This window comes from Simochromis diagramma, unplaced genomic scaffold, assembly GCF_900408965.1.
Source record: "Simochromis diagramma unplaced genomic scaffold, fSimDia1.1 OVJJ01000434.1, whole genome shotgun sequence".
Classification (NCBI taxonomy): Eukaryota; Metazoa; Chordata; class Actinopteri; order Cichliformes; family Cichlidae; genus Simochromis; species Simochromis diagramma.
In genome coordinates this window covers 431,374-458,962 of record NW_024387090.1, presented here as the reverse complement: position 1 = coordinate 458,962, position 27,589 = coordinate 431,374, and the positions used below count along the sequence as shown (strand labels likewise).

General features: G+C 40.8%; 1 protein-coding gene across 1 annotated transcript; it reads left to right on the top strand.

Moving 5' to 3' along the window:
* The first annotated feature begins 2 nt into the window (after positions 1–2).
* On the top strand, positions 3–27,589 carry LOC120742764 (gamma-aminobutyric acid receptor subunit rho-3-like). Its single transcript, XM_040046201.1, has 10 exons — positions 3–586; positions 8,029–8,141; positions 19,828–19,895; positions 21,264–21,487; positions 22,582–22,664; positions 22,823–22,960; positions 23,342–23,494; positions 24,480–24,541; positions 25,201–25,332; positions 26,481–27,589. The coding sequence occupies exons 1-10, from the start codon at positions 450–452 to the stop codon at positions 26,781–26,783; spliced, it is 1,413 nt and encodes a 470-aa protein (XP_039902135.1). The 5' UTR covers positions 3–449; the 3' UTR covers positions 26,784–27,589.

The window sequence follows — 27,589 nt, the reverse complement described above, 5'->3', positions numbered from 1 at the left end:
TAGATAAGAGGATTAGGGTGGAATTAGTGTCATTCCTCTATCGCCGCGAGGAATAGATTCATATCGATTTTAATCAGGGATAGAGAGATCCACAAAACTGCAGAAACAAACAGACTGGGAGAGAGAGAGAGGGGAGAGGGAGTGAAAGTGAGAGAGAGGAGAGCAGTGGATGATTTGGAGGGAAGGCAGAAGATTCCTGGAGATCATCGAGCTGGGATGTTCAGCTGGAAACTTGGGAGCTGCAGAGACACATGAATACTTCAGGAACTTCCTCATGTTTTTGTCCTGGTTGGAAATCTCACTGACGTCCTGGAGGTCTCTGTTTGAGGAAACGTCCAGCTGCTGTGGGATGTTTGACCAGCGTTAGTCAGCAGGACTGGCCAAGACCTGGAGGAGAGATGGTCGGGATGTTAGAGCTGTGTCTGCTATGGCAGGGAAACCTGTGAAGAATGAAGGTGGACGTACTCACCTACCTGGCTCTGGCAGCAGTCAGCTTTGTCGCCATGGTGACTGGTGGCCGCAGTTCAAGCCGCAGGAAGCACAAGGATGTCTTCCTCGGGGAGAACAGCAAGTTCAAGTTTGGAGGGTGAGACAGACTCGCTGTTAGATCTGTGTGTTCCTACTGAGGCAGTTTGAGCCAGTAGTGCAGATGAGATGAGAGCTGACTTATTGTTTGTGTCTTATTTTGCTTTTTGGGACTTTAATGCAGATGTGTTGAATGTGCCGTCCTGCTGTTGGTGTTCAATTCAACGCTTCAGATCTATTTATGCTTAAAAATGTCTTTGTCTACTTGATTCGTGTTGCAAAGTAATCCATGAGATGTTTCTTCTGATTATGAAGAAAAACTAGAACATCAGAACAAATAAAGAGGCAAATAAAATAGTAAAAAGTGTCTCTCACAGCTTCCACTAGTTCCAGGGTGCATAGAGGGGTTAAACTCCTAAACACAGCCCGTTAAACGTAGCCGTTCAGTTTAAGTTCAAGATTTGATGCTATCTGTTTTCTCAGTGATGGAGGGAGGGCCTGAAGCCACATGACCATAAGCCCAACCAATCAGTGCAGATGCTTTTTTTTTTTGTGAATGTCTCCAATTTGTATTTTTGAGCCTGAAAATTTTGCCTTTTTTAACATCACAGATCACAGAAACTGTGACGATGTAAACTGGCTGGCTGAAGAGGTTTCTGTATCTATTGTTGTATACACAGCAGAACTAACAGCTAAAATGTGATATGGGCCCTGCACAGGGTAGAAAGGGTCAGACTGAGGAGAGCTGCCATACGGTTTTATTGGTACCTAAAGGAAACCAGTTGCTGCTGGACTTAAACCATAAAGATCCAGCTTTATGGTTTAAGATCCTTTTTATTAATCACTTATGAAATATGAGAGGCAGGATGATTGCCAGTCAGTCACATGGGCAACACACAGTGATAGGCAAACATTCAACCCTATGGTCAATGATAGAACTGCATATCTCTGCACTGTGGGAGAACATGCAACCTCCTCACAGAAAGGCTTCAGCAGGCTTTCAGATTTGAACAAGGAGCCGTCTTCCTAAGAGACAACACTAACCATAAACATCTAAAAATGAATTACTTTTAGTCTGCGTGAACAGAAATATTATATTACTGCCTGCTGCGGTGGCCTTTTGTGATGAGGGAGCAGCTGAAAGTAGCTTATGTGGCTTTGTATGAGTTTAAAATGCAGATTAAACCTCAGAGACTTTACATTTAGGCTGTGAAGCTTTTAAGTAAATATACTCTCCCCCACTGACATTGCTGAGTGATCTATTGATGCTTTATGAATTCCTTTCACTGTTACAGCAACACAATTATTTAAAGTTACTAGAGCTGACTGAGGAGCAGGAAGCTGAAGTTTCCACAGCATCAGTTTAGGGAGAGCAGAGACTTACAGGAAAGTCTGTGGTTGTCAGGAAGCTGTGATTCACTTCTGAAGCACACATCACAAAGAGGTTCCCATATGGGCTGCTGAATCTCACATCCCAGTTTTACAGAAAAACCACAGAGTCGGCTGCAAAGGAAATTTCACTTCTGTAGATTTCCTTTCATTTGCTTAAAATAAATAATAATGTGTAAAATTAACGTCAAGGTTCCCTGCCCTTCACAGCGTGGCAGGATTATTTTTAGTTTAAAAGTAAGTCTGCAGCACTTCACAGTTAAGTGGAAAAGCTGCTCTTTTTGCTTAGTCTGCTGTCTGCAGGAGCACCAGCCCACAGAGGAGTGACCACTGCAGGTTTAGCATATTGCAGATTTTGAAAGCTTGCATCTCAAACAGGTTTTGAATGGAAAAAAACCAGCAACAGCCAGTTTTCCAGAATCAGTGAATGCAGCTTCTGTTCTGAGCAGCTCATGCTGTTTAATAAGCTTCTTCAGATTCCTGTAGGAGAACCAAATATGTAAACTGCCTGAATGGACTTCACTCTGTCCAACCCAACATACATTTAACACTCTGATTTCTTTATCTCAGCCAAATTCAATATAAATATCTACTCAATATGTACAGTAGTTTGCAATCTGAAGTACAATTTGTGCATAAAAATGTTTCCAAAGCATGTCCAAGCACAGACAGTTATAATAATATTAATGACTCTGCATTTGATTCCATATGACACACTTAAAATAAACACATAAAGCAAATAAATGCAAATGCAATAAAAAGAGTCATGCAATAAAGCAGTGACTGAGTTTGACCCTTTGTCGTTTACACCACCTGAGAGCTGATGTATGTGTTGCAACAGTGAGATAACAATATGACCTTGATCCATGTATATAATACCATAACGCAGCCCTCACTGTTTGTACAGCAGGTAATCTCTGTGAAATTAAAGTGCAAAAACAGCCGAGTGAGTACACAGCAGAGCTGAAATTACTGCGATAAAACTAAATCGGCCTGTGATTGATGTTTGAGGTCACACTAAAAATTTTCTTTTACGTACATATGTGTTGAATATATATTACAATAAATGTAAAGAAGACATAAATGAAGGTTTGTAAATGTAGCACAGAACTGCATTGAACACTTTCCAGTAATGCAGCAAATAAGCCAGTTTCCAACAGCGTTTCCTTTAAACGGAGAAGATAAAATCCCTAAATTAGATTTGATTAGTTGTGTGTGTGTGTGTGTGTGTGTGTGTGTGTGTTCAGTGGAGTATTACAGCGGCAGTTGTGGGTGAATCCTGCTGCTGACAGCAGGCAGCCTGCCCTCATCTGTCACACTGACCTGTGCTTTTGTGTGTTCATCTATCTTTGTGAGGACCAAATGTTTCCAGCAGTAGTGGAAGTTCTGCTCACAACTTCTGCTTAAACTATTTTGCTCATTTCAGGCAAAATATTTCATTCTTGGACTCAACTTGAACAGCTTTGTATGAGTTACAGGGGACGACCCGGGGGTGTTAAGCTTTCACTGGGAGTGACCAGAAGGGACAAAATTAAGAGGAGTAAATCAAAGGGACGGCTCAGGTTGAGTGCTACAGCCCTCTGCAAACCCCAGCAGCATTCCAAGAGTCTAGGTGTTGCCGTAACTGTCGACACTTAAACCTGACAAGGTGTGGAAAACAGCATGCCTGAGTTTGAGCAATGCCTTCATGATCTCTGGGCTGTCATTTTGAGCTGAGGTTATTAAATACTTTATTTATTAAATACTTATAAAATAAAACACATTTTTCTACAAACTGTTAGTCTCAACATTATTCTTTTGAGCATAACAGCAAGACTGAGATGGGTTTAGATGTGCAGAAGGATAGTGGATATACTGGAAATGTTCAAAATAGTTCAGCTAGGAAGAAGAAGACCAGAGAGAAGATTTAAGGTTGTAGTGAAGGAGGAGATGAGACGCCGCTGTGGCGACGTCTAAAAGGAGCAGAAGAAGAATTAATAAGAAAAGACTTTAAGACAAATAGGAGCATTGTGTGTTGTTGAAAGCTCCTGAAAAAACTGAAACACAGTTGGTGCATTTTTAAGATTACATACAGTGTCCCTAAAGCCAGTTTAAGTAACTGGGAATTGCACCACTAAAGCCCCCGCCTTCAACTGCTGCCCAATCCACAGAGCTTCTTTAAACTGGAAAGGCTTCAGCTGAGGTGGCTCCACATCTGATTAAGATGCCTCCTGGAAGCCTCCTAGCTGAGGTGTTTTGGGTGTGTCTAAATGGGTGAGGGCCTCAGGCTTTGCGCTCTTATGCATCATTTATCAATATGCTAACCTCCTTGTATGATAAGAACAGGCACAACTGTAACTGTATATATTTAACTAAATGTAGTAAAACCACTGTGTGCATCTATGAAAAGTACAATCCCTGTACTGGAAAGGTTATTTTTATTAAGGTGTAAGCATAACGAGAAGGTTTTTTTTCAATTATTAAAAAGGGAATTATTATTTATCACTTTCATTCATGCTCATTATTAATACTCATGAATGCGTTTGTACCAGCATTTTCAACTTTAGCTGATTAAGGTAGAGTTTTTCTCCAGAAGCAGATCAGAGGCTGAGCTCAGGTTTGGAGACAAAGTTAGAGAAGTGAGGCTGACATGGTTGCGACATGTGCAGAGGAGGGAGCGTGGATTGTGAGTATGGAGCTGATACTGGTAGGGTGAGATACCATCTGTCAAAGAGAGCAGTAAAAGAACAAAGAAGATGAATGTCTTTCTGTGGTTGCGCTGTGACCTGTCGAGGGGATAATGCTCCAAATCAGCTGAATCACACTGTGAATGTTGGTTTTTAAAAACAAAATGTCAGCAAATAGTTCATTTTTTTTTAATCACAAAAGTAAAATGGACTGCTTTTGTCACTTTTTCAGTCACACACATTGTTGACCTTTGGATTTAGTATCATCCCCAAGGACATGCGAACCAGGAGAGGGAGGAATCAAATCACAGTCCTGCTAAAATCCTCTAACCTGCTCCGCCTGCTAAACCACAGGGACACCCACTGTGGCAACTTCACAATGGAGGTTTTATCCAACCAAATTTCAAAAAAAAAAAAAAAAAATTAAGTGATTTGAGCACAAGACCTGTACTTTCAAAGGCCATTAACGAATACTGAATTGTGTAGTTTTACAAAAAAACAAAAGGAACTTTTAGAGGAGAAAAATTTGTGTGAGTCAGAATTTTCAGTATCTGAATGCACTTCCTCCTCCAGCCTCTAAGATGTCAGGACTTTAGAGTTTAATGTCTAAAACGAGAACTCTTTATGTCATTTGAGCAACAATTTTTTAAAAACATCCAGTGTTGATTGTTAGTTGATTAAATTAGCTTCAGGCTTGAGATTAGCGCTACATTAGGTTTGTTCTGGCTGGATTTTGGAGTGTTAGTCAAGGTTAATTTAAAGGATTATAGAAATAGGATTTGGCTGAAATTATTTTTTTTAACCTCACAATAACAGAGGAATGAATGCGTGTTTGTGTGTCTGCGTGTCCATGTGTGTTCTCCTTGATGTGTGTCGAGGTGTGTGATTTTTAAAGAGGCTTTTCATCCACGAGCGGAGAAGATCTCAAACAGCTTCCATCGCTTTTACCGCTGCATGTTCACCTTTGCACCGCACATCTGTGCATGTGATTACCACGTCCACACACACACGCATGCAATTCTGCATGTATTACAACTGAAAGTCAGTTATGCTTGAGCTATAATTACACTTTATGCATCCTAAATGTCGTCTCTCTGGGGCTCCCTGTTTGAATGTCGGTCCTGCATAACAGTATCGCCTGCACTATGACTTTGTTCTTTGTCATTTGCAGACAGTTTCAACCAAAAACACTCGACACCATTGACAAGCTGCTACATAACAACCTTGCAGAGTTCCTACAAGGTTGTGTGTGAAGACTCATTGTTCACTGCTTTCTCAAAAATCTGGTTAAAAGCTCTGTAAACATTTCAGCCACATATCACAGACAGCATCTGTCTCAGCATCAGAGTCCCCTCCATCCAAAATCCACACGATAAATCCAGAAGCTTTGGAAGTCCCCTGATATCAACAAAGCCTCACAACAACCTCATGATGAAGGTCATAAGTTGCATAAAACAAGAAAATCTTATTATATATTATCTACAGTTTGATTAGATTTAGACTTTAGGCTTCATAAGCTTTCTACGTGTGTGCTTATGTTTTGTTTGTTTGTTTGTTTCGTAAATATTTGAAGGCGTTTATCTAATTGTGTGGTACTTCGCGTGTCTCTTTTAAGCACATCTGTTTTGGGTTGTTTGTATGCTTACATGTAAACATTATTTTCTCCTTGTGGTAGATTCATGTCCTTTGTCTTGTGTGTCTCTCTGTGGTCCTTTGGGTTATTTGTGGGTTCCTATGTTGTGGTCTGGTTTAGCTGATTTGTTTAGCGTTGTGATTCCTTTGTGGTTGTTTCTTTTTTCGTTCGTTTGATTGGTTTGTGTTCAAATGACGTCATCTTGTTTCTCTTTTGTAGAAATTTTCCATTGCGTTGCAGCATTGCGTGGTGTCACATGTGCCTCTGCGTCTGTGCCTGGGGTTATTAAGCCTTACCAAATCGAGCATTAGTTCAGGCAGGCCACAAAGTCAAACCCACCTGCAGTCCAGGCCAACGTCACTCTGATCTCAAAGCTATGCAAGGCTATGCATCAAATTCTCACGTAGATTGTGTTGTTTAAGCTGCTTAAGCCTGCCCGTATCTGCCCCGTGTCTTTCAATCTGCAAACCACTTTGCAACCCAGCTGCTCTGAACTAATCCACGTCTGGGGGAGATGAAAGGGTAGGAAAGCACACACAGAGCACACATACAAAATGTATCCATTTAACACTGTAGATTGAATTTTCCCAACATCCTCTTTGTTGCATCGCATGAGATTTAATATAAAACTTTGACAAAGACCAGGTGGAAGTAACGATCGCTTACTGGACTGGGCTCAATTATATGAGTATTAGTGTTGATGTAGCAGCTGTAGAAGTTTTGTTTGTCCTTGCTGTCTTAGCATGTTTACATGATAAACAATAGGTTTTTATTGTAAATTTTAATTTGATTATCACAGTCCGGATCCATGCTTGATGGCTTAAATGGTGATTCGAAAGTAGCCTAAGGTGTGTCCAGACAAAACAAACTGTGAGTGTTTTCAATTTTTATATATTATTTTATGTGTTATTAGATTTTTTTTTACCATAATGCTATTCATATTATGATATATGTAGTTTAGTATTATAGTATGTTGTAGTTTAAACTACTCTACACTCTTTTTATAATACCGACACTTTATTCACCTTTCAGTCACTTTAATTTTAAAACTGTATATTCTGTGTATTTATTATCTCACTCTCATTGCCTGTTCTTATTGTCCTTATCGTCAACGCTATGCTGCTCTGTTTTATGTTAATTGCCCCTTGGGGATAAACAAAGTCTTTCTGAATCTGATTCTAATATTATAATAATAACAAATAAATTCAAATAATACTGAAACTAATAATAAAAAGACTTTAGAACATTAAAAACAAAATTGAAATGATAGACCTCACTTTGGATACTAAACTGAACCCTGTTGTTTTTGCCATGTACTGTAAACATTTTAAGCCTTTTATATTATAATGTGTGTTATAATTGTATGGAGGATTAGTCCTGACTTCTCCGTGAAGGCCAAGAAGCCACCTCTAATGGTCCATGCAGCTGAAAATGCTCATTATCTGTGTTTGACTGTTGACTCTCAGCAGCTGTGTTTATCAGGCCTGCAGTAGCATCGAGCTTGTTTTGGAACATAATAAAATGCTTTGTGTTTTAGTTAGATGGGGAATATATGCGAACATGTGTGTGTGTGTGTGCACGTGTGTTATTTTTTCATGAAGCCCGGACATGCCTTTGATTAAGGTTTTGGTTTTAGCAGGGCTAGAGAGAACTGCATGATGGGAAGAACAAAGAGTAGGAAGAAAACTACAAATTGCATTTTTTTTCTAATCAAAATGTGCAATTAATTCAAGGACATAACTAATCACTCAACATGATGTGTGTCTATGTGTGTGTGTGTGTGTGTTTACGTCTCTGTGTGTGTTCTCTCTGCAGACGTATTGACTACAAGCTGAAGAGGCAGGACAGCACCAAAACTTTACTAATAAAAAGTGAACAACTGCTGAGGATTGAAGAGCACGACTTCGCCATGAGACCAGGCTTCGGAGGTCAGGCGCTCACACACACACACACACGCACACACACGCACACACACACACACACACACACACACACACACATAGCCAAAGAGACAAAGGCACTCCTCATTTCATCTCTGATCCCTGATGATTTAATCCGTTCCCTCACACATCGCCTAACAGAGAAAAATCACTCCTCGCTCGCTGTGGTTTGATGTGATGATGGCCATTGGGTCACACAAACAACGGATGTGATAAAAACAAAATATTACCCCAGCACTGACCCAGATATCACCATCGTGCAGCAACACCAGCATCCGTGTGTGTCTGTGTGTGTGAGAGCTTTGGAAATACAGTAGGACTCAATGTGCTCTCTCAGATGCAACTGTGCATGTGTCTGTGTGTGTTTCCAGAACATAATGAGTGTGTGTAGATGTGTGAGTCGCGGGGGTTCGAATGCATTAATCTGGATTATATTCCAGGTCTGGAGCAGATGGAGGGGTGGGCAACAAAGTGACGTCTGCAAAGAAAATCATCGCTATCAAACACACGACAATGCATTTATCCACACAGATGGTTCATGTGATTCCATGATATGGATTCAAATATTAATGTGTGAACTTGGAACGCTGATCTGTATTGTGTGTATATTAGTGGCTCTGTGTGTTTGCATTAAGGGATCAATGTACTGATGGTTATTATGCAAAACCAGATTTGGTGTTCAGCTCGAGTTCTGTGATTTTCATTGTTGACTTTTTAGGATTTTGTCAGATTTAGATTTGAGAGAATTTACTGAAGGTGCACTTTTTTATTTCGTCATCATCTTTTAAAAACCTTTTTAAAATAGACACTTAAAAAACTGCACTTCCTTGAATGTCCACTTAAGGCTGCTGCCAAAAGCGAGTCAGTGCCCATCGACTCCCATATTAAAATGTCCAACATTAGAGGAGAAATAAACATGTCTACAGCCTGCTACAAGAAAGGTTTTGATCTTTGGGGACAGCTTCTCCCTTTGTGGCATTTGTGCAGCAGGTGAGTATTTTAATGACTCGTGTGCTTAAATTACATTTAGGTTGAAAGTGTGGATTGGGCTTTGAATAAATTTTATATAATAATTTTCCTTTCTGCTCTTTTTAGTCTTTTTTTTAATATTATAGTTTGTTATAAGGTTATTTTACTAATAGAGACCCTCCAGGATGTCTGTGCTTCAGATTTGGATTTTATTAGTTAGTTACTCAGCATTAATGAGCCGTGTCTGCACTGTATCCTTGCAATAGACAGCAAGGACTGTTTCCAAGTGCCCACTGGTTTGATTTAATCCAAACCATATAAACAAACTCCGTTGATGATGAAGCCAAGCATGTGAGCTTAGAGCTGGTCGTGAGCAAGATTAATGTGGAGGCAGAAACGCATCAGGAAGCGATTTTGCTGGAACATCTTTGTGAAACTGAATATGCTGATCATCAAGAATGAGATTTCCATATTGGATTGATCAAGGCCTTGTTTAACAACAACTGGGGAAAGACAGTGGGTTTACTGACACAGAGAAGGTTCATGGATGCAGTGAGGGAGGACATGCAGAGGACTGCTGTGGCAGAGGAAGATGCCGGCGACAGGGTGAGATCGAGACACAGGGGCCCTGTAGCGACCCCTACATGAGCAGCCAAAAGAAGAAGAAAAGAGGACAGTATTAATTTTGTGTATATGAACAAAAAATTCATCTTTGTGGCCACAAAAATAAAATCAAGAATAATATCGTTACTGCCGCCTTCTGATGTAACACATCCAACGTGGAAACATTTTATTTTTAGACAAGAAAAAGTATTTTCTTAAAAAAGTCTCGAGCATCATAGTGTCAGTGGTGACTTTTCTATCTTTTGTCATCAGCAGTGGGAAATGCGTTTTTCCATGACTTGACTTCTGGCTGGTTGACATGTTTAACGCATAAATACTAAGATCGGACAAAGCCCTCTGCTGTGGGTGGCAGATGTTTGCATGTGTTTTGTCAGGATGGTGATTTCTCATCATTTAGATAAACTCTCTGTGTGGAACAAAAGCTTTAGTTGATTTATTAGCGCTGGCTTTCACACCGTGCCAGTCGTTGTCTGAACTTGTCTTCAGACTAAAGGCAGAATTAAAAGAAGCCGCTGTTGACAGCTGTTTGAAGCCAAGGTTCAAACTGCGGTCTCCACCCGATCCTGAAAGGTTTGTTAGAGGTTTTTAACGTCATTATTTGCACGACCACAAAAGGCTGCGCAGAGTGAAAATCTAAACACAGGTCTTTTTGACGTTTTAAGGACAATGCAGGCATTTTTCTGCTGGTGACAGTCTCTTCCTTTAATTCTTCCACTGATCATTTTTGATCTTTTTATTCTTGCTCTAAACTTTACTCATCTTCACTCGGAAGCTTTTACTTTGAATATTTCCTGTGGGTTTATTTCATAGATAATCACAGTTTTTGTGAAGTTATTTTCTCAATTCAGGACTTTTAAAACAACAAAAAGTAAATGTAACCATGAATCTACAAAATGAACCGTGTTTCTAGGACACACGCTTTCACAGACACACAGCCTGCTTGCTGCTTTTGTATGTTCCTCTATATGCCTGGTCTGCCGGCGTCTTTGTGGTCCTGCCTGCCATTCAGGGTGGGAACACCAAACGCACCACTGTCTGCCCCATGACCCTGCGGCATTTCCACGGACTATAATTTTATACAGAGGGAAATATCAGCATTTTTCTCCCTCAGATAAGCCTATAGCTTCTGTGTGTGTGTGTGTGTGTGTGTGTGTGTGTGTGTGTGTGTGTGTGTGTGTGTGTCTTGAGAAGCTGAAGAGCCAAAACCATCCCCTCCTCAGAGTCCTTGAAGGGCAGACCAAACTCCAGAAATACTCCTCATGGCATTTCTCAATACCTCTTTCTCATGTTTAGAACTTTTACTGTTTCTAAATCAAGGTCAACCTTTAAAGGATGTCTATAAACTTAAACTTGTCCCCATAAACTTCACACATGTGCTCCAAATGACACGTCATGTTGCCAGATGCTTGCGATTTACTATCAGGGCTTGGATTATGCTGGTATCCAGTCAAGTGGTGCTATACTTTGGCTGCATCTTCCCGCTCTGTGCGCTCACTTGGCTGCAGTGTCAGGTACAAACCTGACATTTTATTGGCAGATTCATTGCTACCATCATAACCACACCTCGGAGCATAAAACAAAAGAAAAGGTTTTGATTGCAGGTGTATCCAAAATATTTGATGACTTCTGAAACAAAGTGTGGCTGCTGCTGAAATGATGGATTATGAAAGCTCATTTAAATGGTTTTCTAGTTGTTTTGTTCTTCTACAGCGTGGAAGTAAATGTTCCAATACTTAATGTCTGTGAAGGTTCTCAGTCATCCAGGTCATCGTAGTCTAAGGAGCTTGGAAAGAAAAACGTCTGGACTTCTTTAAGTTGCTTGAAGATGTTTCACCTCTCATCCGAGAAGCTTCTTCAGTTCACTCTTTCCAAGCTCCTTAGACTCCAATACTTAATGATGATATGAGTTGAAATGGGATACAGCAGGTTAGTCATATTAAATGTCCTTATATCACAGCCACATTGTTTTGTTGTGCTGTTGTTCATTAATACAGTAATCAGTAATCTCAAAAACGTATATGGTCACACTGTACAGGACCACAGCAGGACTTTTGTAAGTTTATAGTTCATATTTTCTTTAGTTTTCATTTAAATCTAATTCAAGTCTGCCTCTGTCGCGAACCAGAATCTGATAAATTATTCAGACCGGCTTTATTTTTCTGCTGTAAATGTAATGAAACCTTTAACTCTTAGGCTACTGTTTCACATTTTCTGCTGCCTCTTTTGCTTCTGCCTCAGGAGAATATCTATCCTTAAGCTCTGATTATCTCGGTATTTGCACAACAACAACAAAAAGTCGAATTGTGGCCATCACCTGACAGCATATTTGAGCGGAGACAAGGAATTCAGAGGGAAAATGCACCCTAACTGTACAGCGAGGTTTCCCTGAAGGTCAGCTGTGATTTAGGGCACATACACCGAGAATATGCATAGAGACAGAAAACCTGTTTTCAAAGCCTTTTGCTGTAAATTCTGCAAATGTCTTAAAGTGTTTGAGAGAAAGATGCAGCATTACACATGCTTAGGCTTCGGCAGTATGGATTCTGTAGTCTGACGCTCATGTTGTCTGAAAGCTGCCTAGAGATTCACCTCTTAATCCCTGTCCACCTCTCACCTTCCCCCTCGTATGATTGGCGCCGATGGAAAGTCAAATGAGAACACACATGCGGCGATGAGGCTCCAGAGAAACATCCTGCCACCTTAAAGCTGCATTATGCTGCTTATGACTGCATGGATTGATCCATCTGCAGCGTTGTGTTCGGGGATTAGGGCGACTCGTTCTGAAACGCTGAACACACAAACATTATGGGGCAAAAAGCTGGCCGTTAAAGCTGCACCAGGCAAGGTTTCATGTTAAGCTAAATCTGGAGCAAATCACTAACCGAGAAAATCATAACACTACTCGAATAAAAGTCCAGAGTGAGATTTAGCGGCCAGCAGGACAATGAAAGGAGAGAGCAGAAGTGAGGTGGAAGTTTGCTGCCATTAAAGGTCGCATGTGGAAATATTCAGGTTTTAAAGGCGAGGTAAAGAAACAGAAGAGCTCACAAGAGACGTTTGCAGATTGTTCAGGCTGATATCACCTAAAACCACCAAAGCACTGATAGCATCACAGAGTCTCAGTGTTGCTAAAACAGGCTCAACAGGGACTTAAGAAGATGTTTTCTCCCTCTTTCCTTGTAGCAGAGCTAATCACGTGAGCTGATAAGAAAAAGAAACAAAAAAATATGTTGTGCAGGTCAGAGAGGCTTTGTGACAACAAGCGTCCTGCATGCAGCCAACGAGGAAGTGGCAGGGTCATGGTCCTGGGTCTTTTGATCCAGCTCTTTGTGTTTTTTATTATTATAATCTTGTGTTCTAGTTTGCTCCTGTTGTGTACTGTGGTTTAGACTTTTTAGTTCTTTGAGTTTGGTTCTGTGTTCCCTCTGTTTAGTGTCTGTACCATGTCTCTGTGCATTTCCTGTTTTATTGTGAAGGCCCGTGTCTCATGTGAGTGTATTCTGTTTGCTTCCTTGTCTCGTCTTCCCTAATCAGTCTCAGCTGCGTTGCCACCTGTTCCTCGTTCCCTCTTGTGGCTGCCTGTGTATTTATACTGTGTGTCATCTTGTGCTCGTCGCTGGTTCGTCTGTGTTAGTTCCCGGCGTCATTTCCTCGCATCCTGTGTTGTCTTCCCATTTTTCCCTGCGTCTCTGTGTAAAAGTATCAGGTCTATGTTTTGGTAGCTTGCCCAGTATAGGTTGTCTCAGGTTCTGCACATCCCATCATCACACGGCTTGTCCCGCTGGCCGTGACAGGCAGAAAACCGCCTGAGGCTGAAAAACAGTTCAATCCCAATCAGCAGCCTTTCATTTTCAGCCATGTCGCCTAAAACATTTACTGGTACTATTTGTTGAAATCAAATCTGAACACAAAACAGATCTTAAACACGGTAAACTTTACATCCTCCTTCGTGCATGTTATCTTGTTTACTAAAACAAAAGTGTAATTCCCTCCATTACACCTGTACTGGTAATGATACGGGTGGCTGTACTGCTAGCCGCATGCTAAAACTATCTTCTGCTAAATAAGTCACTGACTTCTTGAAGTTGATGCCTTTTGGAACATTTTAGAATATATCAGATAAGTGAAACAGCTTGTTGTGTGGTTATTTGTACCTGGAAGGTAAGACTGAGCAAAAACTGTGCAAAATGTGAGCAGATCTGATCTCCTGAGAGCGTGGTGGTGAGTGCCACTCACCAAAACTGCATGTGGATTTTTTAATTCATCACCTTTTCAGGTCTTCACCCGTATAGAGTTATGCCCTTTGGTTTACGTAATTCTTCTGACACTTTGCAGCGTCTGAAGGTTTCACGTCTGGCAGGATGTGCAGCATAACTGGTGGTCCAGGAAGAATCTCCAGCATGTATGCATCTTGTTTGATACAGTTCAAGAAGTCAGTATCATGGTTAGCACTAATTAGCAGATATTTGTGTCTGAACTCACACAGTCTGTAAACGTGTATTGCTAACCAAGCTTGGCAACCTTAGCTGATCATTTACATGCAATCACAAGGTAATGACCAGCAGCAGCTTCCAGAAAGGTCAGTGCCAAAGTGCTAAAAGCTGCAGTTTAGACTCATGTCACAAACAGGTGAACAAATGAGCAGTATGGCAGTCTTGCAGCAACAAAGTCTCATTAAGGGACAGCAGTCAAGACAAACAGTCAAGCCTATTTGCACACAGCTGACCAGAACCTATCCAAATATACATACTTTACCCAGCTGAAAAAGCCTAATGTGCTCAGCATACAACATAGTCAAGCACCTTTCGCATCAAGGGTTGGACTTTACTGCTTAATGATCGCATTAAAATGCTTGTCGGCAGCTCAAATAAGCCCGAACTTGACCTTGGTGTGCAGTTTTAACATTCTGGCACTCAGAGGTTTAGAGGATACATTTCCTCATAAACAGCATTGAGGAAATTGTTCAAAGGTGTGAGTCTGTTCTACGTCACGGTGAACCATAACCATGTTTTTAATTACAAATGATCAGATGAGGACAATACAGGTGCAATTCCAAGAGTCCAAGCTCTTTAACACGGTGTTTAACAAAAAACTGTAGCGATAGCTTGTGCTGGTATTAGCTGATAGCTAATATTCAAATATATTAGCTGTCATTTGTTGTGTCATTTGTTGCTTTATTTAAAGAAAAATGTTGTTCAGATTTTTTTTTTTATTTTTATACAGTATTGTTACAATAGTTCTTCAGAGCTGATATCAAACAATAAGACAGGGTTTAGGTTATAAATTAGGGTTGAAGCTCCTTTGCATAGCACAAAAGTGGAGAATCAGCTGTGGCCTCGCTTTGCACGTCTGCCTCATATGTACTCGGACTGGGTGTGATGTGGGAAAAGGAAAGCAGTAAAGAGCCAGGAGAGGGAGAGCGAGTGACCTTCTGTTGCAGGTTTTTCTTCCTGACAGCAGTCGTTGTCGGGGCTACACTAAATTTTTGGTCTCCACTGGTTTTATTAAGTCACACAGTCACAGTGTGTGTGTGGGACTGTGCAAGAGAGAGTTTGTGTGTCTGTGTTTGTGCATACTCAACTTTTCAAAGATTTCCAGCAAGGCAGTTTATTTTGCATCTAAACTGGATTAATGCAACGAAAGAGCATCGCCGGACGAACTCTTCCTGAACACTGATGACTCATGTCTCCCACTGTGATGTTATCCGTTGGTTTACAAAGTTAGCTTCAATTTAGCAAATTTCCCATCTCAAAGGAAAAACATAGCCTGGGTTACTGTCCAAAATGAACATGGTGTTGTGTAAAGTTTTAAAAAACTAATGACTCAGACCTCATTCTCCTATGAAGGTGGTGCACAGCTGGCTGCACTCAGCGATCCTTCAGCCCTCTGTATAAAAGCTGGAGGAGAGGAGAGAGCTCTGGCAGTTTAAAGGTGGCTCGCCCTAGAGAAACATGTGTGCCAACCTTGTGAGCTGTTAGTAACAGTCACCTCCTGCCAGCACTTTAGCTTTTTGCTGTTCCACCCCCTCATGGCCTGGCTCTTTTTGGGGAGGATGGAACAGCTGTTTCTCACAGATACCTGGTGCAGTTTTAGTTTCAAAATTCTTGGTTCAAAAAGGAATTTTTGGAAGCAGTGACACAGATTCTGCCTGATTCGCAGTAACAAAAAAAAGCGTCAAAAGCAAATATTTGAACTGGACCTTTTGTATTTTTGTATTTTTTGTGGTCATTACAATAACTGTTCTGCGAGGTCTGTCAGTCTGCACTCAGAGAAAGTAACTTACTGTGTTTTAGGGTACAAGGCTTGTCACCAGCACAGTATCCTTTGAGGCAGTGGTGTCCAAACCCATTTGTATGGAGGTGTGGTCTCACTCCTGAAATTCAGATAAATTATCTCCAAAAAATATGGCCTTAGTTTCAAGGTCTGAATAGTGACATCATTATTGTAACACTGCATTTGTTTTTGGTTTTTTGGCAACTAGGGAGCAAAACCTGAAGACTTCTGATCTCACATATCTGTGTGAAAATGGCCCCAACCTCGATAAACACCCCTCGACACCCCGTCATTCATTTCCGGTCAAACTGAATAAAACACTGAAGTTCATTAACTGTATTCTAAGTGTCAGAAAGAAAGATTGCCCAGGATATGCTCATTGACTTGATATGTGAACATGAGGATTCACAGGTAGCCAATGCAGTTATAAGTTTGCTGCTATTAAATATGTTTCATTGCTATGAAAACATGTCAGGCAAAACTGCAATATGATGGGAATTTTTAAGACCACCTTTTTAACCACTCTCTGCTTCCAGCCTATATAAAAGGTCGTTGATATATAGTTATACGAATGTAAGTATGGCAGGACTTTGAAAACAATAAAGTGGATGATAGTCTTCTTCATTTAAAACTCTACTACTGTATATGTAGCTTGACTCATACTGAGGCCTTTAAATCATGAATTATTGAGCCTTATGTCAAGAAAACACTACCCACACTAACATTCCACCCACTCCAGTCACAGTGCAACAGCAGAAATGGAAAGTTCACATATTTTGAGCAGTTTTGCTTGAAAACGGCTGTTTTCTATACCGTAACCTAGATGTCCTAAGACATTCCCATTTAATCCAAATTGGCCCGGATTAAATAAAGACACCTAAGAATGGCAACACACGCTAACAGGCTGAAAGAGTGGTCGGAGCTGGTTTTCCTTCTGTGCATTCTCCTCGTTGTTAACCTTTTAACATTACCTCCAAATGAATGGAAACATTTTTCTCCAGCAGAACGGCAGTGAAATCATTGTTGTTGCTTGTGGTCGGCGCAGGAATGAGCTGTTTTGTCTGCAGGTCGCAGCTGTGGATATATCCTAAAATTAACAGTATAGAATTCCAAAAGAGAGCACGGCCACTAGGCACTGTTATGGGATGGACAAACTTCTTTCCTAAACTTTGTCAGGTCATGATTGCTTTGTGGAGCAAACAGTGAGCGAGTAACCATAATTTAAGTGGTGCTTTTTAGGATCATTGGTAGGTTGCAGAGCCCTCCAGCTATGTGTGTTCTGCTTGTTTATGTGCGTTCAGCCTTTTTAGGAGCCGTTAAACAATCTGCTGATGAGGAAGATGGGGTGGGGTGGGGCGGGAGAGATGAAGACAGATGTCAGTGGCTGCACAGGTGAGTTGGTGCCAAAGACAAAGGATGTCACAACACAAAATGAGGTTTCCAGGTCAGGACAGGTGATTGGATTAAAGCAATAAATGAGAAGTGACTGATCTGTTGTTAAATTATTATCGGTTTTTATTCTATCCCATCTCACTGCAGGACATCAAACAGACACTAATATCTTTTCAGGCAGGCTTCCGGTGCTGTTAAAAAAGCCTCTGCCTTAAACATATCAGTAATGAGCCCACATTAAAAATAGTATTTTTATTGTTATGACAGGATAGTTTTCTATTCTTTTTTTGCTTTAACTGTGAAGGCATGTGGATTTCTATGAGCTGTGTTTCTGTTTGCACTCCACTGTGTGTATTATGTGTTTCACTAAGTGAGAAACTCATAAAAAAAATTTCAGTTGACAAATTAGATCCGAGATTCCAGGATCGTCTGTTGGTGTCATATGACAGTATGGTCCAGCCCTGCAATAACTGCATGGATTCGTCCAACTTTATTGCTTAGAATTCTTTGTTGACAGTTATATTACATTTGTCTTTATTGCAATTTGATAATGTCAATTAAAGCTGCAAGCAGCGATTGAAGGGCCCTTGCACCTTGGTGCATGCAAACATGGGTGTGTTGCAGTCGAGGCATTTCCTGCATTCGTGTGGATGTTTTACACCCTGGATTCTGACTGACAGCAGCACAAACCAGTTCCTTATCAATTCCTGTGCGCATTATCTGGCATTCAGGAACCACTAATCATGTGTGTCATTGATGGAACGCACAATAAAAAATTAAAATACATGAGATTGTGTTTATTGCCAAATGTTGTTTTTCTTTTGCCTCCCAGTGGTGATACAACTGTGGCACCTAGATGTCTCCAATCTGAGGTTTCTATCAAAAGTGTTCAGTCTGTCCTAAACTTGACAATCTACCTTTGAGTTATGAGATGATTTGTCAAATGATAGAAATACAACTTGCTGCCAAGAACATGCTTCAACAAAACCACAGCTCATATTCATCTGATTAAATCTGTGGGTGGAGTTTGTGTCCTGGGTTTGTGGGTTTGTGCCTGAAAACACAGCAAAACTGTCCTGGGTGTTGATTCAAACCCAGGACTTTCACAGCCTTTCTGTGGGGAGTTCGCATGTTCTTCCTTTGCTTCCTCACACGGATCAAAGACATGCCTCTTAGATGTAGACCCTAAATTCTGTTACAGCCCGAGGCCTTTCGTGGGGTTGTGTGTGTGTGTGTGTGTGTGTGTCTCTGCAGGAAGTGCCAGTGTTTTGCGAAGCTAGTTAAATGTTGGTTTTGTGACTCTCTTCTTTGTTGCAGCCAACAGGCTGGTTGTAACTTGACTGTTGATGGAGTAAGTAGCTTGGAAAGGAAAGCGTCTGGACTTCTTTAATTTTCTTGAAGGCTCTTCACCTCTCATCCGAGAAGCTTCTTCAGTTCTAAGAGCAAATGGTGGAGAGTCATTGTGAAACCTAGCTCCACACTATCATGTGATTTCCTGAGGTCAGATGGCCCAGGATGTGAGTGGACGTTAAGGCGTCTGGGGAGGGAACTCAAAACTGGATTATAGATGGCAGAGAGTTGGTGTCGTAAACCACCGCCTCTGTTCAAAGATGGTCGCTCACAGTGGACATAGATGGCTTCTTTCACTCCTCTTTCAAACCATCTGTCCTCTCTGTCCAAAATGTGAACATTGGCATCCTCAAAAGAGTGTCCTTTATCCTTTACATGCAGGTGGCTCTTCTATGTTGTGCCATGCGTTTATGAAGTGGCTGTTTGGTCTCTCCAATGTAGAGATGTGAGCATTCCTCACTACACTGTACCACACACACTACCTTGTGATTAGATAGAGGATCAATAGAGGGTCCATGACCCCCTTGGGGACACTCCCATAAATCTGGGACTCTCCACCATTTGCTCTTACTACTGAAGAAGCTTCTCAGATGAGAGGTGAAACATCTTTAAGAAAATTAAAGTCCAGACGCTTTTCTTTCCAAGCTCCTTAGACTACAACAAAACTGGATGACTGAGAACCTTCACTGACATGTTTGGCTGTTGATGGTTGTTAACCCTGGAGTAGACGATGATGAGGGTCCAGGGCGTGTCTTATCCAGTGACAGCTGGGATAGGCTCCAGAAAACCTTAAATTAAATGGGTGGTGCTTTAGAATCATTCTGTTACACCCACTTGCGAAACCCATGAAATATGACCCATGTGTCGAGTCTAAGTTTATAACTTTTTACGGTTTACACCATTCACACACCCCACCCCCACTCACACACAGAATTGTGACACCCATAATATATGTGCAGAGCTTGAGCTGCACAGTTCTGACTGTCTGAGTTTCTTTACTAGCACTGATAAATAATTTATGAGTTAATGGCATTAAAATGAAATACTTTCCATGCCTTTGCTTTAGGTGCGCCCATCCCCGTAGGCATTGATGTGCAGGTGGAGAGCATCGACAGCATCTCAGAGGTCAACATGGTGAGGATTTTTAATGGCATGTCACAGAGGAAAGGACCCAAATGCAAGATGTCACGATAAAAGTCCAAAAATCAAAAGTAGGAAAGGCAAGAAATAGCAAGATCTATACATGAAAGGTAGGATTTTGAAGGAAGGCGAATAAAAACAGCTAGATAACCTGATTCAGGAAAGTGGCAAATAAATCCAATAGAGAAAAAAGGAAGCCCGGGAAGTGAGAGGATAACTGAACACAGGAGATACTAATTGGACCAGTAATCAGAAAGGGAGTGTGACTAACAGGAATGAAGGAAGGTCACAAGTAAATAATCATAAAAGAGGCTGCCTAAATATATTCCTGAAAATGTTGGTTAAATGTCTTAATACAATAGTTTTTACACTGTAAAATAAATAAACAGATTAGTAGATTAAATAAACTATTGGGGTGTTTAACAGAGGTTTGCAGAATCAGGGCCAAACAGCTGGTGCTGTTCTTAAAAAGGCCTCAAACCATTTGTGTCAAATGCTGAATGTAGCCTGTGGCCCAGATATGGCCTAAAAAGAATCCAGTCAGACCTGCTGGACTGCTCTGCACACAAAGAGGGCTTAAATTATGAACTTTTCACTGTATTTTAGATCAACAGGCTTTATGCTGCCAACAGTGGCTCAATAATTTACACATTTACTAAACAGGCAAACACTTCCTGCTTTTGTCCCTCCTCCCAGGATCCCTCTGGGGTTGCATCAGGAGGGCCATCCAGGATAAATATATATATATACATATATATCTGCCAAATTAATCACATAGATCTAACCAGTGTGTCAACCTCTTTGTGCATTGTGCTGCAAATCATTAAGAATTTATTGCGTTTTAGAGTTTGGTATTAAAAGCGCTGCCAGACCACACCTAAATAAGATCATATAAGTCATTCTGATGAGCCAAAAACAATGTTCCTAAGACAAATTACACCAAAAGCTGTCATATTTTGCCCTTCTTTCATAACCTTTCAGTAAAAATAAAATCATGTAGACAAACTGAACTAAAGAGATTCCTTAAACTGTAGTTTTATGACTTTATAGTTTTACTGACGTCACTGTTTGTCAGTTGACTCTCTGGCTCTTGATCCCTGAAGTGGCCAGCTTTGAAGTCAGCGCCATGTCTAACTTAAAAGTTCTTCCAGCCAAGAGAGATGAATGAGAACAGGACGGTGCTGCAATGACAGCCTGATCTAAAACAATGGAAGTGTTGACCCCAGGTTCAGGCTCTGCCTGGAACCACATTTTCTGAGCCCCCAGATCTCCCATGAATTCAAACTTGCTTGAAAAACATGAATAAAAATTAAAGAAACATAAGAAGTATATGTTTCTCTGGTGTGTGTCTGCCGTCTGTAGGACTTCACCATGACTCTGTACCTGCGTCACTACTGGAAGGACGAGAGGCTGGCGTTCCCGTCTAGAAACAACCAGAGCAGGACTTTTGACTCCCGGCTGGTGAAGAAGATCTGGGTTCCTGACGTCTTCTTCGTCCACTCCAAACGTTCCTTCATCCACGACACCACCATGGAGAACATCATGCTGCGGGTTTACCCTGATGGAAAAATCCTCTACAGCGTCAGGTAGAGGGCAGGTGTTCAGGTGGATGCAGAAGTGTTAAGCTGCAGAGAAGACGATGAAATCCTCTGAAGCTTAGTGCAGCCAATGTTTACTTTATTAAATATATGTGGTGTCAGGAAAACATTGATTTATTAGGGTTTTTTTCATATAATAAAATAAGTAAGTAAAGCATCCCATCTTGCACTGTGCATGTCTGTAGCATCCCTTATGAACCAAGCGTCCCTTAAACTATTCAGAAGCCTCACTGATGGTTTATAAGATGACCAGGAATTTCATTAGGTGCACCTGTTCTACTGCTCATTGACCTAGACATCTGATCAGCCAATGACGTGACAGTAACAGTGACATGGCAACCTGCTGAAGTTCAAACTGAGCATCAAAATGAGGAAGAACGGTATTTAAGTGGCTTTAAATGTGACATGAATGTGAATGTGAAGGTGATTGTCTGCAGAAGACAACACATGCTTGAAGCAGATGGGCTACAGCAGAAGAGAGAAGAGAACCCGATCAGCTGCCACTCTGCTCAGCTCTGCCCAACGGGAAACTCAGGCTACAATTCACAGACAATAGGAAAAATATGGCTGGTCTGAGAAGTCTCAATTTCTGATGCAACATTCGGAAACGGCATAAATGTACAGATCATTCCATCTCCACAATGACCACATCTCTATGCATGGGATGTGTTAGAGCAGGAGATCTGCATCACGGATCTGCAGCCAGCTAATTTGCAGGAACGGCGGGAAGCTACCGTGTCAATAGCTTCACACAATTGGACCAAAATCTCTGAGGAACAAATTTCTGCCACGAATTACATTATTTTCTGAAAAAAGGAGGTCTGGTATTAAGCAAAGTGTAACTATCTGAACTATCTGGTGAGTGTGTATCAGATGTGACAAACTGACAAAACAGAAATTGTTGCAGCTAGGAAAAAAAACCCTTCTAGATGCCTGCTTTAATCTTTGTTTCCCTGCCCTATTTTCACTTTTCTGACTCTACTTTGGTTTGCTTGAGTTTCTAGGGAGTAAACTGTAAGAACGAACAGTCAAGGACAGCTGCAGGGGAAGCTGTTTTATATCTGTGTGTGTGGGTGTTTCAGGGTCACTGTGACGGCTCTCTGCTCGATGGACTTCAGCAGCTTCCCTTTGGACACACAGAACTGCTCGCTGGAGTTGGAGAGCTGTAAGACGCATTCAGTATATACACACAATAATAAAAACTTCACGTTCTTTAATCATAAAGTAACACATAAATGAAAGGTGGATAATGTCAGCTGACCTCAGTTCTTGTATTTCTTCTGTTTTCCATCTCCCTTTGTTTCTAATTGTTTCTCACTGTAGACGCGTATAACGAGAATGACCTGATGCTTTACTGGAAGAATGGCAACGACTCTCTGAGGACGGATGAGATTGTATTGTCACAGTTCTTCATTGAGCATTTCCAAGCCTCCAGTGGCCTGGCTTTCTACAGCAGCACCGGTGTGTATAGCACAGGTTGTGTACCTGTAGCATCACGTTTAGAGACAAAACACAAGTCAGATCATTATGCTCTAAAGCAGGGTCTCAAACTCCAGTCCTCAGAGACCAGTGTCCTGAAACTTTTCCATGTGTCCCTGCTGCAACACAGCTGAATACGATTAGTAGGTCATCAGTAAGATTGTGTCATAAAATAATGGAAGTGGGAGCAGATCATATTCAGTAGTCACAAACATATGGACACGTCTGTCTCTTTACTTGTAGATATATTCTTTTAGATTAGAGTGCTTTTAGAGACCTTCGGGATGAACAGGAACTCCAACCTTATCATCAAGTGTCACAGTTTGCTGAAAAGACTGAAGTTTTTCTGTCTGTCTTTGTCAGGCTGGTACAACCGTCTCTTCATAACCTTCATCCTGCGGAGGCACATCTTCTTCTTCATGCTGCAGACGTACTTCCCCACCATGCTGATGGTCGTCCTCTCCTGGGTCTCCTTCTGGATCGATAGACGGGCTGTTCCTGCAAGAGTGTCTCTGGGTATCATTCATTAAGCAAATCCTAAGTACAACCACCTCAAATCCCAGTCTTCCTGCTCTCTCCTGGCTCTTTAACCACAGTTAAAGAGGCACATTAAACCTGTAAATAGTGCCGTTTCGTTCTGTTCCTTTATTGGGGTGAAGCCTAATGACTTCAGTGATGCTCTAACATTTTATTTTACACCATCATTGATCTACTTTATCCTACACTGCAAGACAAATGATACTGCCAGGATAACATTTATATGAATCTAAAACCTACTGCATCAATATCAATTTGACACAGTTGATGGATATTTTTGATATTTATTTGTATTTTTCATCACATCTTATACAGAGTTATATAAACCACAGAAGACAGAAAAACCGGGTCAAGTTGAAGCAAGTGTATTTAGTTTGTTCTGAGTCAAAGTTACAATATTAACAGGTGGAGTGCTAAGTCGATGCTAGCGAGCTCCATCTATAAACTGTGTGAGTGAGATACCTGTTAATTTGTGCTAACAGACCAATTAAAAACTAGGATTTCACATCCTCAGACTGAAGAACAAACATCATGGATGCTCTGTACTTCACAGCAACATGACGAACACAATCACAGTCCACGGGTTCATTTCAGTGACTCCAGCTGGTGGAGCCAAGGCTCAGCAGACGGTTACCACCTTACACCTCTGTGTGTCAGCACACCTGCTCATCAAAGTTATAACAGTAAATGGATGAGTTCCAAAGAAATGTCACCCTCTGAAGAGTTGCTGTAATCACATGTATCTCTGCTGTAAAGGCTTTAACGTGGCAGTCTGTGCAGGAGGATTCATTTTGAAGCCAGCCTCAATGCAAATTTAAAGAACTGCAGTTTTTGGCTTCTTGGTGTCTACACTCATGTCCAAAAACAAAACAAGAACAAACAGTCTTCACCAAACATCACACGTTATTTGAAAGAATTTGAATGTCATATGTGAAGTCTGTCTGTGTTCTCTCGTCCCCTGCAGGTATAACCACAGTGCTCACCATGTCCACCATCATCACAGGAGTGTCCGCCTCGATGCCTCAGGTAACAGCTGTTTGTGAGAGTTCAGCAGGCCTATGTTGGCTCTGGGTGACCAAAACAGATGATCAGAAAGGAATTTAACAGCATATCAATGCCAATGTCAAATTTCTTTTAAATGTTTTGCATTTGCAGTATTTTTATTTACCTTGTGTGAAGCCAAATAGCCCAAAAGATCCTTCTTTGACTTAAACTGAACAAACTTAATCGTGGAGGAAAAGTGCAAAGATCAGGATCACATTTGGGAACTGAAAGTTTCATAATTTGTATAAACACGATGCCGTTTGCTATTTGCCATAATGCTATTTCCTAAATATGTGATAAAACCAACAAAAATGTGTTATGAATTAATTTACAATATATACATTTTGCAGCTTATCTTTAATATTGATAAAACTAGAATTATGCAAAAATGAGGAGCTGGGATGGCAATTTTGTCACTTTTTTCTATTTTGTAACTAAAGTAGGAGGATATACCATTGACTGTACATTGCTTTGTTTTTGTTTTTAGGCTTTTTTATAAAGTCTGTTGAAACTCCCATTTTAAAAATGGCAACAAAGGAAAAAAATAAGGTTAAAATTTAAAATATAAATAGATAAATGACAAAGGGGTGAACCATATTAAATGTGGCCCTGTATATGTGAAAATGTGCAATGCTTTCCAGGTGTCGTACGTGAAAGCGGTGGACATCTACCTGTGGACCAGCTTCTTGTTTGTCTTCCTGTCTGTGATTGAATATGCAGCCGTGAACTACTGCACCACTCTGGAGGAGATGAGGAAGATGAAGAGGGGGAAGGTCAGCACAGGGGGGAAGGGGGATTATTACTGTGCAAAGAGTGAGGCAAAATTTTGCTTAATGTCTCACTCTAGTGGCCGATCAGGGCCATTACATGTGCTGCACAGAACCCTCCAGCTGCCTCTTGGATCTTTACTAAGATTTACTCAAAGTTTGACATTTTCGTGCAAAGCGTGAGAGCCTTTTTGGAGCCAGAGTATCGATTCAATTCAGTTTTATTCATACAGCGCCAAATCACAACAGTTGCCTCAAGATGCTTTATATTGTAAGGTAGACCCTACAACGATACATAGAGAAAGACCCAGCAATCATAAGACCCTCTTTGGGCAAGCAGTTTAGCAACAGTGGGAAGGGAAAAACTCCCTTTTAATTGGAAGTAACCATTGGCTGCAACCTTCCCTTTCATGTGTGTGAAAAGTCAGTCATTGAGTCAATAGGTTTCAAGCAAAGTGGCCTCTCAAAGCATTAACAAAGTACTTCAGAAGGTGGAGCAGAGTTTAAGGTGGAGCATATTTTTAAACAGCTGAAATCACTACTTTATTATTTGAGTTGTTTTAATCATAAATATCAAAAATTCAAACTAGCTTTTAAAATATGAAAATCTCCAGCCGTTACTGTCTTCAGGAGGTTTTGGACTGTTGAAGGACTCAAGAGAAAAAGAATCGTCCTGGTGAAACACTGACACCTTGTGGCAAAAGCAAGCATTACGTTTTGCAAAAATATCTTTAAAATGTCAAAAGTAGTTAAAAAGAAACTGCAGTCAGGTGAACATTTCCTGTCATTTCAAAACATCCACAAGTTTTAAACTGCTTTGTGTTGTTATTACCTTCTTTTTTTTTTTAGTAAGTATCCAACATAATCAATTCATGTTGGAATTTGGATTTCTGTGTAAATCTGAAACAAACTAAGTGTCCACTGATGCATTAAAACGGCACATGTTTGATCACCACTCAAATCTGATTTAAAGAAATGATTAAAACGTTTGTCTTTGCCACAAAATGGAATTTTTAAGAGATGTCCCCCTTTTATTTATATATTACCTCTTTGCTTTTAAAGATTAATCCTCGGATTGTAATTCAAGATTTTTGAGTGCCGGGTCTCTGTCGGTGAAATCTCCACCTGCTCGTTTCCTTTCTTTGCCTTTAAAGATCCCGTCCACCTTCAACGCCAGTCAAGCAATGGCCTTTGACGGGTGTTTCCACGACAACGATATTGAGCTGACTACATTCCCCCGTCTGGCACCCACCTTGACCTCTGACCCTCTGACATCGCCAACCCAAAGCTCAGACATGCGCCCCACGGAGGGGACTCGGCTTCGCCGGCAGCGGTCTGTACGTGAAAACGTGGACCTGCTGGTCAACAACAGCTACATGATCGACTCGTACTCTAGACTGGCCTTCCCTCTGTCCTACCTGCTCTTCAACACCATCTACTGGAGCATGTACTCCTGATCCAGCACCAAATACTCTACAAATTGAGTCTGAGTGCGGCAGAGGAGATTCCTCATCTCCACAGAGGTCCAAAGAGACTTCACTGGAATGGCGCTCGGTTAGAGGGGCCTCAGCTACATCCAGCTGATGTTCTTTGCTGAAGAGCTGAGATACAAACCCTCGAGGACCCTCAGCCTGAGTACGAACTCTGTAATTGTGCATTTATCTCATCAGAAGGGCTTCAAATCCTGAGAGTCAGACTTTTTCTGTTTGGACGATTTGTACATGTGTCTTTTCTTTTTTGTGCGTCATCGTAAAGGTCATATCAATATCTGCTATTGATATATGATATCTTTATCGATTTCTTTAGCTACATGATATTAAATTAGACATAAACAGCGTGACTGTGTGCTTCTTAAAATATCAGAACATCTGCACATGTTTGAAAACTGTGATTGGAGCAAAGCAAACACTGTAAGTGTAATTTGGTGTGTTTCTTGATTAATTTCTCTCTTGTTCGCAGTGTTGGAGTGTACGGGCAGAAATATTTAGCTGGATTCATTTTTATTTGAGAAAAAAATATGGCTTATTACATATTTGCATTAACAAGAAAATATTGTTAGGTACAACAGGTGGCGGTTGGGTAAAACAAGCAGTATAGTGTAAAGGGTTAAAAGTTGTATTTTGTTAACTTGTCCTAAACAATAAAACAGAAGTTTTATGTAAAGTTGTCAAAAGATCGATTTACGGGTTCTGCAAAAACTTGGTATTATGGTTGTACCTGAAAAAAATACATGAACTATACTAAAATTTTGAGTTTTAGTGTT